The sequence below is a fragment of the Cololabis saira genome, chromosome 14 (genome assembly GCF_033807715.1).
Source record: "Cololabis saira isolate AMF1-May2022 chromosome 14, fColSai1.1, whole genome shotgun sequence".
Lineage (NCBI taxonomy): Eukaryota > Metazoa > Chordata > Actinopteri > Beloniformes > Belonidae > Cololabis > Cololabis saira.
The window spans coordinates 32,554,031-32,574,493 of record NC_084600.1 but is presented as its reverse complement, the minus strand read 5'-3'; the positions used below and the strand labels follow the sequence as shown (position 1 = coordinate 32,574,493).

General features: G+C 42.0%; 1 protein-coding gene across 3 annotated transcripts in view; it reads left to right on the top strand.

Annotated features, from left to right (window-relative positions):
* The window catches only part of LOC133459986 (glutamate receptor 1-like), a 123,843-nt gene that overhangs the window by 52,293 nt on the left and 51,087 nt on the right, over nucleotides 1-20,463 (top strand). For all 3 annotated transcript variants that reach the window (XR_009784080.1, XM_061740442.1, XM_061740441.1), the window contains exons 4-5: nucleotides 8,371-8,555; nucleotides 18,935-18,988. Coding sequence is in view for 2 of the 3 variants with exons in the window: in XM_061740442.1 (XP_061596426.1) it covers nucleotides 8,371-8,555; nucleotides 18,935-18,988 (239 nt within the window). In the remaining variant the exon portion in view is untranslated. The remainder of the gene's footprint in view (nucleotides 1-8,370; nucleotides 8,556-18,934; nucleotides 18,989-20,463) is intronic.

Here is a 20,463-nt window from a genome sequence, read left to right as displayed (position 1 = left end):
ATCAAAAAATGCTACCTAATGGTTTTCTACCTTTGTAGAGCTACAATTTTACTGTTTTACTCCCTAGCCCACGTCCTTTTTCCCCAAGTGGTCCTTGTCTCTTGCCAGGCCGTCATTGTAAATAAAAATGTGTTCTTAATGACCTGCCTGGTTAAATAAAGGCCAATAACGGAATGAATATCAAATAAAGCGATAACATAGTTTTTTATTTTTCCATTTATCATATAATTTTCACAAAGTGTAATGCAATTCATGTCATGGGTAGTGTATTTTGAAGGATCAAATACTCAACATCCCATATCATCCATGTTAAATCTATTTAATGGTAGCATAATTTGATAGTCCAGTAACATCCTATCAAATAATGCTCCCGTCACTTAATGCATTCAGGTAAGATACTAATCACCTCACTGCCACTGCAGGATGAATGTCAGCATACTTACACCCCCCAATTTATCAATTTTGTGATCACTATTTTTGGATTGATAATAGGCTAAGTATAAAATAATAAGAAATAAAAGTAAAGGCACACAAACAAACAAATTGTCTCAATTTGTCGTTTCAAAAGAAGAGTGCTAAGTTCAGAAAATTACATTTAATAACATAATAACAATAACAATAATAAATAAAAGTTAACGAACACAAACAACAACAAAATGCCAAACAGAGTAGTTAGCCACTTTTCTGGCACTTATAATGTGGGACTTTGTCATAGTGGATACACTCAAAATGTGCCCACCTACTGCAGGACTCGCACTCGCACAAACAAATTAAAGATATACATTCATTTAAATTAATAATACAATAAAAGCACTATGGCTGGGCAATTAATATAAAAATAATGGAAACCGACATTTAGGAACTTTATTAGACTTAATATTGCTCATGTGAATCAATCATGGCGCAGAACCACAAAGTAGCATTTCTCGACGGGTAGCATCAGACAGAACACTGTGATGGGAAAAGTGACGTGAGGCTCATCCAGCAGTCTCTGCTGAAGCTAATATTATTGAGTAAAGTTCTTTCTTCAGTCAGAGTTGTTGTATGCTGCTGAGAAGATATTGCTATATCAATCAGTCAAAATAACTGCCAGGAAAAAAAAAAAATCACGCTAAACAACCCACTTCCGTTTCTACTGAAATGACTTCCGTTTCTACTGAAATGACTTCCGTTTCTACTGAAATTTTCAGTTGTGTCTGTGAGAAGATTTCACCACTGTGTGTGAGAAGATTTTCAGTTGTGTTTGTGAGAAGATTTCACCACTGTGTGTGAGAAGATTTTCAGTTGTGTCTGTGAGAAGATTTCACCACTGTGTGTGAGAAGATTTTCAGTTGTGTTTGTGAGAAAATTTTCAGTTGTGTTTGTGAGAAGATTTTCACCACTGTGTGTGAGAGGAAAAATTTTCAACTGTATATATGAGTAGATTTCATTAGTTTGTGTAAAAGCGTTTCAGTAGTATCTGTGAGCACATTTCAGTTGTATATGTGAGTGGATACATTTCCAGTTGTATGTATAAGAGCATTTCACCTGTGTGTATGAGAGATTTCACAAGTGAGTGTGAGAAGTTTTCAGTATAGTGTGTAAAAGAGTTGGATTTCATATGTGTTTATGAACATTTCCAGTTGTATGTGTAAGAGCATTTCACCTGTGTGTATAAAAGGTTTTGGATTTCATATGTGTTTATGAACACTAATTCAGAATTATGTCCCTCACGGCACCTCATATGCTGCAGTGGAAGCGCTTGTATTACTTGCATGTAGATTCTTCAGGCCTTGACATTTAGCGGATGACACCACCCACGACTCTCTCTATTAAACCATTCAAAAGTTATTGCAGAAAGTAGGAACTATCAGATATCGACCAATCAGATGAAGGGGCGGGGATGATTTGCAGCAATTATGTTCAAGGACTCAAAACCATGTCCGATGACACCACCCACGAGTCTTTATGTCAAACCATTCAAAGTTATTGCAGAAAATCGGAACTATCACATATCGAACAATCAGAAGAAGGGGCGGGGCTAATTTGCACCAATTAAGGTGAAGGAGTCAAAACCGAGACCGATGACAGCACTCACAACTTTGTATGTCATACCATTCAAAAGTTATGGCAGAAAATAGGATCTATCAAATATCAAACAATCAGAAAAAGGGGCGGGGCTAATTCATGCTAATGAAGGTAAAGTACTCAAAACCGAGTCACATGACACCACCCACGACTCTCTATGTCAAACCATTCAAAAGTTATAGCAGAAAATAGGATCTATCAAATATCAACCAATCAGAAGAAGGGGCAGTGCTAATTTGCACCAATTATGTTCAAGGACTCAAAACTGAGTCCAATGACACCACCCACGACTCTTTATACCAAACCATTGAAAAGTGATGGCAGAAAGTAGGACCTATCAAATATGGACCAATCAGATGAAGCGGGGGCGCGTTTTTTGGCGTCTAGCGTCGCCACTGTAACACTTTTGAATGAGAAAAGTAATGCGCGTCGTCGCAGGATGGAGACGCACATTTTGATTTATAACACACCTGGGTGCACGTTACGGTTCGGGCCGTAATAACTGCTGAAGGAATGGCATAAATTGCACCAAAATTACACGATTAAGTCAAATTGGCTGACTTCCTGTTCGGTTGCGGCCATGGTGCCAAGAGACTTTTCTTTAAGTTGCGACATGATACAGGTGTGTACCGATTTTCGTGCATGTACGTAAAACTGTATTGTGGGGCTTGAGGCACAAAGTTTTCTAGGGGGCGCTGTTGAGCCATTTTCCCACGCCCATTCGTGCAAACCATTAAATATCAAATTTTTCACCAGGCCTGGCTTGCGTGCAAAATTTGGTGAATTGGGCACGTTCAGGGAGGCTTCATTTTGTCGGAAAAAAAAAAAATCCTACAGATACAATAGGGCCTTCGCACTGTAAGTGCTCGGGCCCTAAAAAGGAATGAAATCAAGACACATAAGAAACCAGAAGTAAAAGCATAAAAGCACAGAGACAATAAAGACATCTATGAAAGACCAGGGAAAGCCTTCCTGAACAAAAAAGTTTTAAGCCCCTTTTTAAAATGTCCACAGACTGGGGTCGACGTAGTATTTGCAAGTTTTCATCAGAGTTCGGGCAGCACAGCTCTGAATGAATTTAAGTTTCTGGAGGTGTTTGTTCGGGATACCGATGAGCAGGCTGTTACAGTAGTTGAGCCTGGATGAGATGAGACAAGTTTTTCTGCATCGGAGAAAGTGAGGAAGGGGCGGAGTTTAGATATGTTCTTTATGTGGAAAAAGCAAGTTTTGTACAGATGTTTGATGTGGTTTACATGGATGGATGGATGGCTGGATGGATGGATGGATGGACTGAAATCTGCAGGAGGAAAGGCAGTATAAGAGCAGCAACCAGCAACGCAGGTTGTTTTCATGAGAGGAAGGATGGTCATGTGACGTGCATTTGTGGTGAAATAGTGTGGATGGAGATCTTTTCCAACAAAAGCTGAAGTAGACGTGGATCAGTTTAGTTTTCAAAACGCCCGTTTTAAACACAACTGTAAACTGTGGATATAGAATCCGTGTCCAGAATTCACTGTCAGAAACACAGCATGCTGCAGAGGACAGTCACCTTTTCCACTGGATCCTGGATCGAGAAGTACAGATCCTTGATCCTTGACTGTGATGAGAGGAATGCGTCGAGCCACGGCGGAATGCAGCAGAAAAGTCACCCATCCTGTTCCACGTTGAGCGATCTCATTTTCAGGACTCTAGTTTTTCACTCTGGGATGTGTAGTTGCAAAGCAGAAGGAGCTTATCGGTCATGTGACCAGTCATGGCTTTCTTTGTTATGTCAGATATGAGACCCGTCAGGCATTTCCATCTGCTCAGCTCCCCTGGGAATGGCAAACGGCTGATGAGCCAACTGAGGTGTCATGTAAGAACAGGGAAATGGAGAAATTCAAATGCAAAATGGTTTTATATGCTCAGTGGAGGTGAAGAAGTGGTGTCTGTCATGAGAGTCCCATGATCCCCTGGAGTTTCTGCACTCTCTTTCACGTGTGTAGTGCTCTTAAATTTTAACTTTCCCTTTGATGCAGTTATGACTCAGCAAACGTTTCATGAATTTCTCATCTGATACAAGAGACATATCCTCACTCACTACATTCCCTTTGCTGTTGCCTGGCAACCAGCATCACATTACCTCTTATTTAGATGCTTTTTGGCTTCATTATTTTTAATGATTTTGTATTATTACCTGTTAAACCTGAAAATGTTTAGTCTGACTCATGATTGTTGTGGAAAGCTTTGGTTTACAATGAAGACAGCAGAGACCATGTCGTTCTCAAATATCAGCTAGATATGTTTGTGGAACCTGTTGATTACCAGAGCTCCCAGCACAGGAGGCTCGCGTTATTGTTAGGGCAGAAGCCTGAGAACTGGCTGGCACATGTAAGTAAAGGCTTGGAATCAAATAACTCCAACTCTCCACAGCTCTGTGAAGGTCCCACCCCAGCATTTCAGTCAGGTTGAGGAGCCTCATTTAAAATGGAGTGCGTAGGATTCATACTAAAAGTGCACGTACACCCAAAAGCCGAAAATGGCGGGCACAAAAAAAAAATCCGGATCTATAAAACCATGTGCACGTACACCTGAACGCAATGTTCGCTTTATAAATCACAGTACAGCTGGAAGGTTGCGCAGCTGAATCCGCCTCATATCCCGCCCTCTACACGCCCACTTTTTTCATCCATTCCCATATATGCACGTGCCCCAGTTTCAGCCAATCCTCAGCTGTCAGACAGATATCCTCACATGTCCAGGTCCAGACCATCACCCCTCCTCCACTGTGCTTGACAGTGGGTCTGAGGTGTTTCTGCTGAAATGCAGATAACCAAACATGGTTCTGGACATGAAGACCAAACGTCTACTTGTCTACTGGTCCTGGTAGAACTGTTCTGGATCTGTTGGCTCTGCCCATTTACACTATGACTGCATAAGGAACAAAGAGGTTACTCAGACAACTCTGGATGACTGGTTTGTCCAGGTCTTCTTATGAAGATCAGCTTGAAAAACATGTAAATTTCATGAAATCGTTTTATTGGACGCAAAAACAGATTTTTTTGTTTTGTTTTTGTCTTTTGTTGTTATTGTTGTTTCCAGCTCCTCTACATCCTGCAGGTCTGATTCAGAGGCAAAGCGGCATCGTGTTTGTGCAGTCAAACTGAGTGTGTATGGTGAGGTTTCTCTGCCTAAATTATGGATCACAGCTCAGAAGAGTTTGCAGTGTGAAAGATGAATGAGATCACCCTCAGATGAATCCCATCTGAGACAGTTTGTCGCAGATATTTATTTTTCTTAGCCAGATCAGAATCCTTAAACATAAATAAAACCATCACACATCTGTGGCATCTCAGTTTGAAGCTGCTCTCTGAAAATTTCACTTAGGTCAAGTGTAGCCCGAGGCAGACGGCAAACATCACAAGAGCCTGATTCCTCTTGGAAACAGCTTGACATTCAGATGGAGAAGTTGCCGCGTCCTCTGGCATGAACTATGTCTGTTATGTGCTTACCACCTCAGAGTTTCTGAGGGAAACTGTTACGCAGGCTCAAAGCTGACACTGACAAACCCATGACCCAACAACCACCGATTATCTGCTGATCGTTGCAGTTCAGCCTCGAGTATTTGTGTGTCAGGTAATCTTGACTTAAATGTATTAAGTTAAGCTTCACAGTCAAGGATAGTTAATTATTCTTTGGTGAAGTTCAGGCATCATAAATGCTCGCTTAGTCAAGTTAAACTTTATAACACGTTTAAAACACTGTACAAATTACACAAAACAAAACAAACAAACAAAGAACAACAAACATGGCATCACAAAAACGCATGTAAAAAGTGGTAAAAAATAAACATGAACAAAAACAATGTCAAAATAAATATTATGAGGAGATTTTTAAAATGATGGGGGGTGGTAGCAGCTCTGATGGAAAATAAACTGTTCTGGAGTCTGACGACACCAAAAAATGCTCCAACACCTCTGGCTGGGAACATCCTAGATGCTTGTCTGGATCTGGGAACATCTTTCTTCGGGTTTTGAAGGGAACAGGGCCAAATATACAGCCTTAAGTAAACCCATAACTAAATGGGGACACGGCTGAAGCATACATCAGTTTAATTCAACAGATAAATCTGCAACCATTTCATACCAACACACAATTCAAGGTGTGGTGGAGTAATGTTGTGGTGTACTGAGTGAACAGCAGGAGTCCGACAGCAGCAGGACCGCAAGGCTACATCAATCAACAGTTAAAACCTGTTGATCACCAGAGCCCCCTGTACAGGGGGCTCACGTTATTTGAGAGCAGAAGCCTGAGCACAAGATGGTAAGTAATGGTAAGAAGAGTTCAAAGCAGGTTATTTAAAACTCTTCCTAGATCTGCTTCTGTGCTGCATGGCAGCTTAAAGTCTGACTGGAACTTCTCAAACCGTTAAAGTCAAGGTATGAGTGTAATTGATTAAAAACTAGCTTTTCTAAGAGTTTAGAAGGAAAAAGGAGCTTAAAAATCAGATTGAAGTCAGAAAGGTTCAACATTATTTGATGAGTTGCTGAACCACAGATGTTTGAAAACAGCTGGAATACAACCAAATATCAGCAAAGAATCTATCAGATTAACAATACACAAGTAATACCCAACGGTATTACACACATTCGATTATGTCTAAGGGACAGGCGGCTGCATCTGCAGGACAATTTCAGATAAGCTGGAAAAAGACAGCAGCACAGAATTGTCCAAACCTGCTGCACATACAGGTGATGCAGCAGGATTTAGGAAAGACTGTAGCCGATTCATCATTCTCATCCTCCGTAACCGATGCTGGCACACCGAATATGTTTCAGATCAAAACTGAAACTAAAACTGGAAAACATTTCCAGAGGACGGCAGTTTCTCTGTCTGGAGTCAACACGACATTGATCCATGATTTTATTACATGTAGACGGGATTATCTTAGTGCTCCCCTCTCTGGACTGAGAAAAACATCTCACGATAACCGGAGTCCTGGATGCACGAATGTGCATGACTGACATTTCTCCAGCCAATCACAGCTGGGGGAGGGTTCATTCTTGTGCTGACACAATCAAAATAGGAGAGTTGCGGGGAGGCGTGGAAGAGTTTGTTTCATAGGGAGGGGGAGGAGCTTGGTATTATCCAGAAATCAGAATGTCATTGTCCATATGCAAACATCTCTACAGCCATTAACCATAATGCAAAAAAGAGCAATAAGAATAATCCACAATGCTGACTACAAGGAACACACAAACCCATTATTCCTGAAGTCCAAAATACTAAAATTTATGGATATTGTGGGCTATCAAACAGCGCAAATAATGTTCAAAGCAAAAAATGATCTGTTACCAACAAATATACAGAAATTATTTAGTATTCATGAGGGAAGATATGGTTTAAGGGGCAAAAGTAATTTTAATGTCACATTAATACGCACAAACAGGAAAGGTTTTTGTGTTTCAGTCAGCGGGGTGAGGCTATGGAACAAGTTTTCAATGGAATTAAAGCAATGTCCAAATATTAAACCGTTTAAAATAAAATACAAAGATATTATTTTTCAGAGGTACAGGGATGAGCAAAATGCTTGGGTGCAATGATACAGTGTTTATTTTGTATTTATCTATTTTTATCCTTATTTTCTTACACTAGTCAGTAGCTTATGTTGCTACAATGTTTTTATTGTCTTGTTTTGATTTTAGTTTTTTTATTTTTATTTATTTTTATTTATATATATTTTTTTTTATTATGTTTGCATAATGTTATGTTTCGCATGTGTTAGCTAGTCATATTTAAGGAGAGGGGGTGAGAGTTTATAAGTTTTACTTCTTCTCACTCCCTTTCAAATATGTACTTTGTTATGTCTCATGTTAAGACGATTGTCTTATTTTCTTTCTTTTTTTATGATTCATATTCGAAATAAACTCTACTACTACTACTACTACTACTACTACTACTACTACATAAGCGAAGTTACTGAAAACTTGAACCTACACTAATAACTGATAATTAACCACTTCTGCATAGCTGATAGCGATCCCCATGATAGATTTGATATGATCCTTGTTTGAAATGGCAAGTCTGGATCAGCTGAAGGAGCCAGCAGCAAAAGTTCACTGAAACCTGCAGTTAATCAGTCTGTGACAGCATCTTTGCAATATAATAACTGACTTTAGTTTTGCACCTGTTTGGTCGAACATGTCAGCTTATTGTATCGTAGGGATCCTAGCTGCAGCTCAAAGTCTCTGCAGCAGGAATGAAATCTTCTGAATCACGTTTCCTTTGAAAGTGGTGACGTGGTTGATATTTGGTGTGCCTCAGGTCTGACGGTTCTCCAGAGGATCCTGGACACGGCAGCGGAGCGGAGCTGGTACGTCACCTCCGTGAACCTGGACAGCCTGACAGAGGCGGCCTTCGTCAAGCTGCTGGCAGACCTCGACTACAAGAAAGACTTCCAGATCATCATCGACTGCGAGCTGGAACGTCTGAACTTCATCCTCAACCTGGTAAGGTGCCCGCTGAGTTCATCTCACTTTGCAGTGGAATAAAATTTGAAAAACAAAAACCGTGGTTGCATGCAGCCTCTGGCACCCTCTGGTTTTGGTTCCTGTCCTCTGTGAAGGTTTGTTGCAGGATTCTTTGAACTTTCAGATGTGCAGAAATGTAATCAAATCAAGCACCTCTTATGAAACTGTTTCTTGAATCTTTGACTAATTAATTTGGAGGCCGGTAAAACCAGATTTTGTTCACGTCTCTGTTTTTGTGTAAAAAGTCCATATTGAATGTTTCCAAACAGATTTGACTGAAAACAGCTGTGTGAACTAAATGCTTTATAAGAAATAATAATGATACGTTTATGACAACCTATAAAATAAATTAATAATTTTAAGCTGCTACCTTTTCATATAAACTGGTTTTATGCAGCTAGACTGGATTTAATAAAACTATAAATGTCAGCATGTTCAGGAGTAAATATGTACCTAAGGCTTTCTTTTCACTCATATATGTGATCATGTTGGTGTTTGTGGACGGAAAGGTTCTGAAAACTGGGGTTTAGAACAGATTAGTCAACATTAATGCGCCCTTAATTAGGCTTTTTTGTTTTAAAGTCTTTAATCAATGTATGAACCATCACCGTTTCCAGATAGCTCCCACACCCAGAGGAGACCAGCCAGGAAGTATCTAGTTGTCCTAACTAGTAGGCTTGGATTTTAAGGCTCTCTTATGGCCCTTTTCCACTAGTATCTACTCAGCTCGGTTCTACCCGCCACGCCCCCGTCTTGCGCTTTTCCACTACGGGCTGAGGCGGGTGGAGCCGTGCCAAGCAGATACTTTTTCTGTAACCATTCTGCCGAGGTTCTAAGCGTGCCGAGTCAGCCCTGGATCTGACGTCACCACCCTCCACGCCACTGATTGGTCGGGGGCCGGGGCCGTCAGACGTTTGAATCAGGAAGCGGGAGTCAGCGCGAGAACGACTGGCAGCGATTTTATTATACAGCGCAAACGTCTGTTTGGTGATCCAACTCTGAGGTGCAGATGTTCATAAACCTGGTGGCTGAGGAGAGAATTAAAAAAGGGATGTAGACGGGCGATAAGGAACGATCAGATCCACAGGCGCCCTGTTTTACTCTAAGCCACTCGCGGCTCCAGCTGATTCTCTCATCAGCGCCGACACAAACAAAGGGGTTGCGCAATCGAGTACGTCACAGCAGCTTCACCCCAACCCGCCCACTTCTCACCTGGCTGTGGAAAAACAAACGAGGACAAAGCGGGGAGAGGCGAGACGAGGCGAGACGAGCCGTCCCGAGGCGAGTCGGGCTGAGTAGGTGCTAGTGGAAAAGCGCCATTAGAGCCTTGTAATATCAACACAAGGATGTGATTGAATTGATATGCAAAAGAACACAAGCAGGACTTCAACCGGACCGCTCTGTTGGTATTCCCATCCTAACAACATGCACTGAAACTAAAGAAGAACAGAGAGACCAGCAACCACGCCAGTAACATTCAAGCTTCCTCAAAGTTGCCCATGACAAGTTGTTAAAATGTGAAATTAAACATTATTTTCCAGCAAAATTACTTGTCTGACAATCACTTCAAACAATCATAAACTCTAATAACATAAAGGAGTTCTCTATTTGATATGTTAGGTGAAATGATTTTATTATATTTATATATTTAATATATTTTATTAAGTCCTGGTACACATTTTTCTGTACCTCTGTTGTAATTCCTTGAGTCTCCTGACGAGCGTGACCAGAATGACGCGGCCCTGATCAGCTGAGAGTATCACAAGAATAGAGTTAAATATGCAGCAGATAAGGCAGCGCATGATGTGATAACCAGATGGCAGACAGAGATTAATTAGGCGCTGTGCAATACATGAGATGAGTTTCTTCTGAGAATGATTAAGGTGTAAAAAATGCTGCAGCATCCTGATTGGAGGTTTCTGTACAATATGCAGCTTTTTCCAACTTGATTTTAGCCTCAGCGGGAGTGTGCAAAGGCTTCTGGGAAGCTGTTGGTGGCAGCTGTAAAGAGACCGTTAAAGCCAGTTTGACAGAAGCATCTTAACAAACGGCCACGCTCTCAAACTGCTTCTGAAAGGAACACTGTCTCCTGTCAGGTGTCCGCACATGACAACAGCAGAGATGTTTGTCTCAAGTCTCTTCACTTCTGGGAAGCTGCTTGAGAGCTCAGCGAGAACATCTGTGCTGCTCTCAACAGGAAGGGGTTTCTGTTACGCGTCGGTGAAATTTTCCTGAGGTGACTTTAAGAAGCCTGCTCTGGGTTGATTGTCAGGTTTCGTTGTGGATCTTTTTTTTCTCAACAAAGTGAGAATAGAGCAAGAAAACATTTAAAAGGAGTCCCGCTGGAAGGAGCGGTGTGTTTCTTTCTAACCCTCGGTGCCTATAATGTTATGTCTGTTGATTAACAGCTGGTTTTCAGCAAAGGCGATTACAGAGCGTTAACATGATACTGCACTAAGATTGGTACCCGCGTGTATGAAACAGTCCTCATAAAAGGTCCTGTCCGGGCCATCAATGCATGTGGAAGTGCTCAATAGATACTAATCAGGTTGACTTTAGAGGTTTGCTTTCCAGACGGTGTCTGATGTCTCTGATTGATTTTGGTGATTAATACAAGCGTTATAACCAGGGCTGCACATAATTGTTTTGGTCTGGTGCTCAGATGAGCCCCTGGATATGTGACTTGGGCCTCCAAAAACGCGGTGAAGAGGGATGCAGGAATAAGTTATAGGCAAAACAATATTTATTCACTTATAAAGATGAATTAACAAATTATGGTGCGTGTTAGTCTGTAGAGTCAGTATAAAAGTTACAGTTTTTATCGGCCAGATTGGGATGCTCACGGCATATTTTGCACCTAGGGTTGCCAACTTTCAGAAATTGAAATAAAGGACGCCCTGATTTCAGCAGTGCAGGAGCCAAAAAAAAGCCCCAAAACTTCTAAACTGCATAAAAATGTGTTTATTTTATAAGAAAAAATTTGTTCTTTAATAGCATTGAACTTGCATGACTGTACAGACAGCCAACCATATAGCAGCTGAAATATCCTCCTATGCTATGTATGTCCACATCAGCCAAGGTGTAGAATATTGCTTCAGGTGAAGAATATGGTGTAAAAGATTTCATAAACTTTGAGCCATAATCAGAGAGCAGCGTCTTGCTGGTGCAGGTAACTGCTGGACGCAGTGACGGACACTGGCTGATTTATGGTCTCGCGTTGCACCAACGCAGAGCTTACGGGGTAGGATACGCGGGAACGCGAACGTACGGTGCGCGTCGCCGCGTAACATCATGCAGCCACTTCTCGGCGAACACACGTTTTCTGTTCGATTCGGGTAGTGGTTCAGTTTGGCGTCTCTTTGTAGTTGGTGGTGGTGGAACGCCAAAATAATTACTTAATGGCGCTTGCTTCTTGGACATTTTGACGAGACGTGTCAGGGTTTGTTCAGTAAAGCCGCTCCAAACCACCGCCGCAGCGAGCATGGAGGGGGAGTAAGGACGCGCTGTGATTGGCCAGTACCAACTTTGAGTGGCAGTTCTGGGGAAAAGCTCTTGCAATAGATTTTTTAATATTAGTATTCTGGTCTGGCCACAACCAATAATATGAGCCCCAGCTAGTACGCAAAAGCGCTTCGCAGCACTAGATTGACAGCGCACTGTGGATTTTGACGGCGCATGTGCTCTGGCGGCCCACTTATGTGCAGCCCTGGTTATAACAGTCAAAACAAATAGGCTTCTGGGACCTGAGTGCTGTTTTGGACCACAGATATCACATAGGAATATCCAATCTGGTGATGTTGACACATATCTTATTCACATTTCCAAATACTTGAAATGATCCTGATGCAGAGCTGATGTTTGTCACATGGGTGAAAAATAATGGGAACTATGTCTCTTATCAGGCTTTATGCCTTATCAGTTTTTGTCAAAAAATTGCCACAATATCTTGAGGTCTGAACTGTTGAGGAGCTATTGTGGTATTCGGGTCATGACCTTCTCTTTCTCCTGAGGACAGCGGGGCGATGCTCCAGCAGACCTGTCCTGTGATGATGAACAGGAAGAAGCATGATGAGTGGATGCTTCTGACTATTTAGCACAGATATACTGTAAAGTGCAAAAGCGTCTTCAACAACAGCTGGATGTGAGGGGAGGAGTTTGTCTGTTTGTCTGATGCTCCATCAGCAGGAGGGGCCTCTTTATAAATCTGTCACACTGCTTTGTACTTGCTTTCGAAGTGAAGCAGAAATGGAACATTATTTAAAGTCGTATGGAGATGGAATGATCTAAGAAGGATACTCTAACCTGGGTCTGTGATGTCACAGTACTGCAGAGGTTGGTAGAGTAGCCAAAAATTGTACTCAAGTAAAAGTACTGTTACTTCAGAATAATATGACTCAAGTAGAAGTAAAAAGTAGTCCTCCAAATAATGACTTGAGTAAAAGTAAAAAAGTACTTGGTGAAAAAACTACTCAAGTACTGAGTAACTGTTGAGTAACGTCTGATTTATTTTTTTAACACAACCATTCAAACAGACAAAAGTACAAAATAATCATCTTCAGGCAAATTAAATCAATAAGATAATAAAATAAATTAGAATTAATAAAAAATAGCTTAAATTAAAATAAGCTTAAAGTAAATTCAAGTACTTTAATAAATAGTAAAATAATAACAGAATAAAAAAATAAATTAAGCACAAGTAGCGTAAAATTTCAAGCCTTTGTACTTTTCTTTTTTAACCAGGCAGAACTAGAACAAACATGAACTCATAGAAACTCTGTGTGTGTTTGAGTCTGTGTAAATGTGACAAAACATGCAAAAACAAACATTTTCCCCAAAGAATCACCCAGTGATGTCATGAGATTGACGCGTACGAGGATAAAAGGGATAAAAGAAAAGTAACAGCTCAACGTAGCCTAATGTAGCGGAGTAAGAGTAACAGTCAGTACGTGCACATGCAGCGATTCAAGGTGGTTGGAGATCTGATCAGATAATGACATGCAGAAGATTGGATCAACTTGTCTGATTACACATGCTGTTCTGAGATCAGACTGAATCAGATTGAATAAACCACTGTAACCAGAGCATGGCTGACTCCGTGACGCTAGGTGGCGCTGTACCCGAGGTAACCATGGTAACCATTTCAACAAAGAGCCACTTCCGGTTGACCTCCGCTTAACAACAAGAAAAAGTGCATTCTAAGGGCCAATCCCAATTCTCCTTCACTCGCCCTTCTTTTCTCCACTCGCACTTTTCCTCCCTAACCCCTAAATAAGAAGGGGGAGATTTTAGGGCACTTGAGATCTAGGGCACTTGGCCCAGGTGCCTGTCCCATTTCTCCTACTCCCCCTCGTTTTCATCCCTAACCTGATCAGGAAGCAGAGAGCCAAAAGCTGTTTTAATTTCAGCTGTAGCGCTGTTAATATGGCACTTTATTAAGTTTTAATATTTTTTCAGGTATAAAGGTAACCTTAAGATCCGCAACCGGGGCTCAGTTTATCCAAATAACGCCTGTTAAGAAATTTGACCCGATGTTTTCGGAGATGAGAAGAGCCGCCGCCCCCGGGGAGCAACAAGCTGCTGCGTCAGCCCCGGGAGAGAAACTCTCTCTGGGACGCTGCTCTGTTGAGAATCACGCCGGCTGAAATAAATCATTTAGGAAGATGTTGGTTTAATAGATGAAATCAAACAGTTGTAGCTACGCCTGTTAAGAAATTTGCTCCGAAATTTAGAGATTTCTGTCTGCCGGCCTCGGAGTTTATGCCGCGTTCCATTTACCTCGGAAATCGGAAGTGGGAACTGGGAATGGCAGCCATCTTGGAATGGTAACTCGGAGGTGGTGAAGACTCTCCCACTTTCCCAGTGGGAAACCCCACTTCGAGGGGCGTTCCAGTTGAAAATTCCGACTGGGGACTGGGAAATCCCCACTTCCGAGGATAAATGGAACGCGGCATTAGGTCCGCGTTAAATAGACGCAGCCTACGGCGTAGGGTACGGCATATTTTGTTTTTTTTATGCCACAGTTTGCAGATTGATTGTTGATGCGTGGGCTAACGTGTCTGCTGGGATTATTTTGCGAGCTTTTGCAAAAGCGTGCATTTCCGAGGCACCGCACGGCACGGAACGTGACTCTGACAGCGAGGAATTCGGACTGGCACAGCTGATTTAGCGGAGCTCTTTAATGCAGAAACAGAGGATGAGACTTAATGGGTTTGATTAATGTAAAAACTGAAATAAAGTAGCCTACAATCAAACAAAGTTTTGCTCCCGCTGTATTTTTAAATACGCACACTCCTGTGCTTGTGTGTGTGTTCTTGTGTGTGTGCCGTTTCGGTCGGTGCGCCGTGTGTGTTTTAAATACAGAAATATGACACAAGGCTGAGGCTATGCCTTTTCACACGGCGCCCGTATGGTCGCGAAAATACAGTATTTATATATGAAATGTCAGAATAGGAAATATTTTGACGACACCCCTGAAGCAGTCACACGACACCCCAGGGAGCTACTACTGAGCAGCGTTACGTCGTCTCCTTTCACTTCCGGGGGAAAACCCCACCCGGGGGAAAACCCCACCCGGGGGAAATTCTCGAGCATGCGCAGACTGTAATATCCATGTCTCCGTACACATGGCATTAACAAGGCGGTTGCGACTGGCTTATCTAGGTGCTGCAAGCGGGTTGATGAATCCAGTCTGATCAGATTACTTGACTGACTTAAGGTGTTCACATGCAGTTTAAAAGTCAGTACGATGTGTGCAAATGATCTCCAACCAGTTTGAATCGCTGCATGTGCACGTACTGAGTTTCTCCTTCACAAATCTACTCAAGTAAAAGTAAAAAGTATAGTCATTCAAAACTACTCCTAAAAGTATAAAATTTCCCAAAACTTACTCAAGTAAATGTAACAGAGTAAATGTAACTCGTTACTACCCACCTCTGCAGTACTGTGTAAGATTTCTGTGGCTCTCGTGGTCTAGTGGCCTTTATTCTGAAAGTGGCTCATCAGCATTCCAGCACATCTCAGCGCATCTCTCACGTGTTATTGTTTCAGCTGCACCCTGTAAACAGCTGAAACTGTGGAGCGAACGAGTTCAGCATTTTCAAATTCACTGATCATCTTCTGGCATCAGAAGAAACAGAGAGCGTGAGCGCATGCAAAGATTAAATGGATTAAATGGATCGTGAGATGATTTTACAGTGAAACAGATGATTTGGACTATTATAAGAGTGAGCAGGAAGAACCAGAGAGGTGAGAGACAAGGTGGCAGCAGGAGACACGAGAGACGGGACACATTTATTTTAAAGGGAGGGCCAGAAGCGGCTCTGCGTGATCTCTGTTCAGAAACCAGCTGTCTTTTGGGAAACTTTGCACTGAACTCCATCTGGCTGGCGGCGAGCAGAGTATCAGGTGTTGTGATCTGTGAAACTGTGAAGCTGTTTCAGCTGCTCACTTTTGTTCTGGTGAAATGATCAGGTGGTGTTCCCCTCAACTCTTCTGCTTCATTTAGTTGCGTTTTGGCTAAAGAAGGTCTCAGGTGGCCCTCGGGCTGACCTGCATGACGATGAACCGAGGCGATGGGTTAATGAATCGTGTAGTTACACTCTGGATATATACAGTCACATTAAACTTTTACTGCATCAGTAAAAAAAATGAACCCTCCAAATTCCTGTTACATAACACTAAACAAGTGAAGGGCAGTAAAATATAGAAGTGTAATTAAACCTTACATCCCCCCTCGTCTTTTACAGATTAGCAAGGAACTTTCTAAACCGACGATAGAAATCAATTCATCGATATCATGTGACGTCACACAGTACTCGCAGCGCCATCTTGAGGACCGACTTCCAACATGCCGTCTATCTGTTGTGCCGTGGGATGCAACAACAATATGTCTAAAAAAACGGGGATTGAACTTTTATAATGTCCCCAAAAACACTGAGCGTCGAGAGAAATGGTTTGCTGCTATCAGGAGGGACCACTGGACTCCTACAGAGCACTCCAGACTTTGCAGTGAGCACTTTGTTTCGGGTAAATAACCAGGCTCGCCACCCATCCCTTGAAATACAGAATTGTTACGGGAATTAAAAGTTGCATTCCGTATTGAACCAAAACGGAACGCAGTTTATTCTGTATTTCACAATTGTCCCATGCACGTCTGTCACACACAGGAACAACGAACTAACAGTAATAAACAAAATAAAGGAGAGGATATATTAAAGACAGCAACATGTGTTGGTTCGCTCTGTTATTTATTAATGTCATGTCATTTCATTCGTTTCAGTAAATTCAACTAAGGTGAAAACAAATATATTAGATATATTATTTCCCACTGCATGCAAAGTGATATATTCCAAGCCTTTATTTATTATATTTTTGATGATTATGGCTCACAGTTTATGAAAAGCCCAAATAAAAAATCTCAAAAAATTTGAATATTTTATAAAATCATTAAACAATTCAATCATCAAAATGATAACAGATAAAGGCTTAATATATCTTGCTTTGCATGTAATGAGACTATGTAATATATTAGTTTCACCTTGTAAGTCTAATTATTGAAATAAATTAACTTTTACACCATATTCTAATTTTTCTAATTTCACAGCCTGATGTGAAGTAGCGGTAAGCTTCGGTACTTTTAAAAGCTTTGAGAGCTTTGCCGGTGTATGGAGAAGGATTGTGGACCAGGTAGATATGTATGTCCGCAAACGACAAATCTGGCAGGTTTTTGGCAGACTGGAGTGGAGTCAGTAATTGATTAGATATTATATACGGATCGAAACCTAAAGTGTCAGTTTTCTGTAGATACCGTTGCTGTTCTTCGGGAGTTAAGTGAGTTATTAGGTGAGACGTCATATTGGCGGCGCGACGTGAAGGTCCCCGGTCGGTCCTCAAGATGGCGCTGACAACAAAAAATGTCACGTGACTGATACCCATGAATAAAAGTGAAGCGGACGGTCCTAGAGACGTGTTCTCCAGCTGGGACAGTGACCCGACACGTGGCAGTGAGCATCATGCAGAAAGATAGTATATGATGCCAAACGGCGAATCAAAAAAAAAAAAAAAACAACCTTAGAACTCGTCCTTGAAGTCTGAATTCAGTTGATGTACAAGTCACAAGTCCTTAAAATAGGAGCTCAATTCAGACTTGGACTGGAGTTGCAAGTCTGCCGCCAGGACAGAGTCGCCACGTAAACTACCCTCATCTACTCTCACTCCCGTTCTAAGACGCTGCAGTCCTGACTGCATGAGACGTTTGCTCAACGTTGTCGTCAGATGATGAACCCTTTTCAGATATCTGCAACCGTCCGCTCGGGCACTTGGAGCAACCGTTTAATCAGCTCTGTGACAGCAGGGACACGTTGGCAGGGTGAGCGTGAAGATCTGTGTCCCTCCGGCTGAAGTTTGAGTCTGCAGTGGAGATCCGGTCCGAGTTTGAACCCCTCGGCCTCTTCTCTGAGCCTCTGCAGCATGTTTCCAATCGGCATGACAGCATCGGTTAAAACAAAAGGATGTTGGAAGTTCATCTTCCGGTTTGAATGTGCGTCCCCCACACCTACCTCCTGCTGTCGGTGTGGACGTCAGGTCACGATCCCCTTCTGGGACCACATGAGGTGTTGCTGCTCCTTGTTTTGGCCTCTGCAAAGTTACAATGGACGGAAGCTGTTTGCATGAATCAGAGACAAATCATTGTTGCATTGAAGTTTTGGTCTGATGAAATCCAGACTGCAGGCAGCGGTGGAGAAAGAAATGTTGCATGGAGGAGGAGAAGAAGAGGAGGGACATTCTAACAGCTTCCTCTTCCAGATGCGATCAGCGTTACAGAGCCGCTGTGTTAGTGAACATTCACCGACTGATGCTCATTACGAGCTGGACCTGAGAGGGAAACGGCAGCCAACACCTGCTTCCTCCTCCTCCCCTTCCCCCTTTCTCCTTTCCTCCGCCTCCTCTTCCTCCTCTAAATAAGGGTTATCTCCTTCTTTTCTCTCAATCATGTCCTTCTCCTCTCCTGTTCTCTTGCTCTGTTTCCGTTTCCCTTCTTGTCAGTTGACTCATAAATGTGAGGACACCCTCTTTTCATCTCTTACTGATGGCGATGACGAGCAATTAAATCCTCAAAGAGGAACTGAATCTTCCAATTAGTAACTGTTTGAGAGGACACACACACACACACACACACACACACACACACACACACACACACACACACACACACACACACACACACACACACACACACACACACACACACACACACACACACACACACACAGATGAGTGTGCGATGGATGTTTTTTATCTCGGTTAAAAACATCTGAAAATGTAATTAGCATATCATTTATTCTGACTGTCTCGTGCAGATTGCTGCTCAGAAGAGAAACTTGAAGAACTACCACTACATCCTGGCCAATCTGGTGAGTAAAACTCACTTTCCTGGTGTCGTCCTCACAGATGTTTGACACACTCACCAAACTGGAAGACTTGAGTTGAACACGATCTCTTTACTGACGCTTCCAAAAACCTGGGATACATCCTTTATGATTTATTCATGACAGAACGTGTGAAACGTAGTAATTAAATGAGGTAATTATGACCATGATGGAAGCAGCATGTCTCCAACACAACAATGGTAACTGTGTAACATCTACGTGGACAAAAACTTCAGGGTTTGGGTTTTCATGGCCAAGCAGCTGCCTGAAGGCCTCACATCACCATGTACAGTACAAGTGTCAGATGGAATAAAGACACTGTGGAGCAGTGCACAGATCTTCTGCGGAGTGATGAATCAGTCAGATGTTGAGTCTGGGTTTGGAAGACGCTGGAAGAGCGTTACCGGTCTGACTGCATTGTTCCAGGAATGGAGGAGGGATCATGGTATGGGCTGGTTTTCAGGGTTTAGTTTAGAACTCTTATCTCAAGTGAAGGACAGTCTTCATGCTTCAGCAGACCGGGACATTAAGGACAATGCTCCGCTTCCAGCTTTGCATCAGCAGGTCGGTGAAGGTCCTTTTCTATTCCAACATGACTGAGTTTCATCACACAAAGCAGCGACTAGAACCATCTGGTTTGAGAAGTTTGGTGTGAAAGGACTGGCCTGCACAATTTGGTTCAATTCAATTGAGCTTCATTTGTATAGCGCCAAATTACGACAAATGTCATCTCAAAGGTGATAGATTTTGGTCAGAAATACTGGTACTAAAAGCCAAGGTAGTACCATAAAGTAACTACATGGCTGGACAACATATCCCTGAAGTACTCAGGTCCAAATACAACAACTTCAATTTGATCAGAATTTATCTGGAGAACCTTTAGAGCAGGGGTCGGCAAGTAAGTTTGGCCTCGGGCCAAATTTTTTCGGAGCAACTGAATGGTGGGCCAGAACATCACATCAATCAGGCGAAACATGTTTTTTTTTCTACTAAACAAAACTTTTTTCCCTTTATCTATAGGCTACTAGTATTATTATACTATTATATCTTGTACAAAAAAGTAATTTAAGAAAGTCATTAGTTTAAATAAAGTAACTTGAATTTGCTACAGACTGTTATTAGTGTGTTATTACTGCTTTAGCGCTACTCTGTGGCTGCGTTATGAAACCGCTTATAAGTAACTTGGTGATAATAATATTATTTTCTGCCAAGCTACTAACAAATGCAGTCCTTCTTTAAAATACACAGAACGACATTAAACACATGAAAAACCCATGACGCACCTATGAACAGTAGCACAGGGGACGGAGCAGCAGCTCTCTGTGTCTCTTGAAGCGAGTGAGAGGATATGCAAATCAGGCAGATTTTCCGACATATTTTTACCCATATAATGGACGTTTTACCATTTAAAAGACCAACAGCAAAACTCAAGGTAAGTTATCAGTTGTATTTTTCACAGT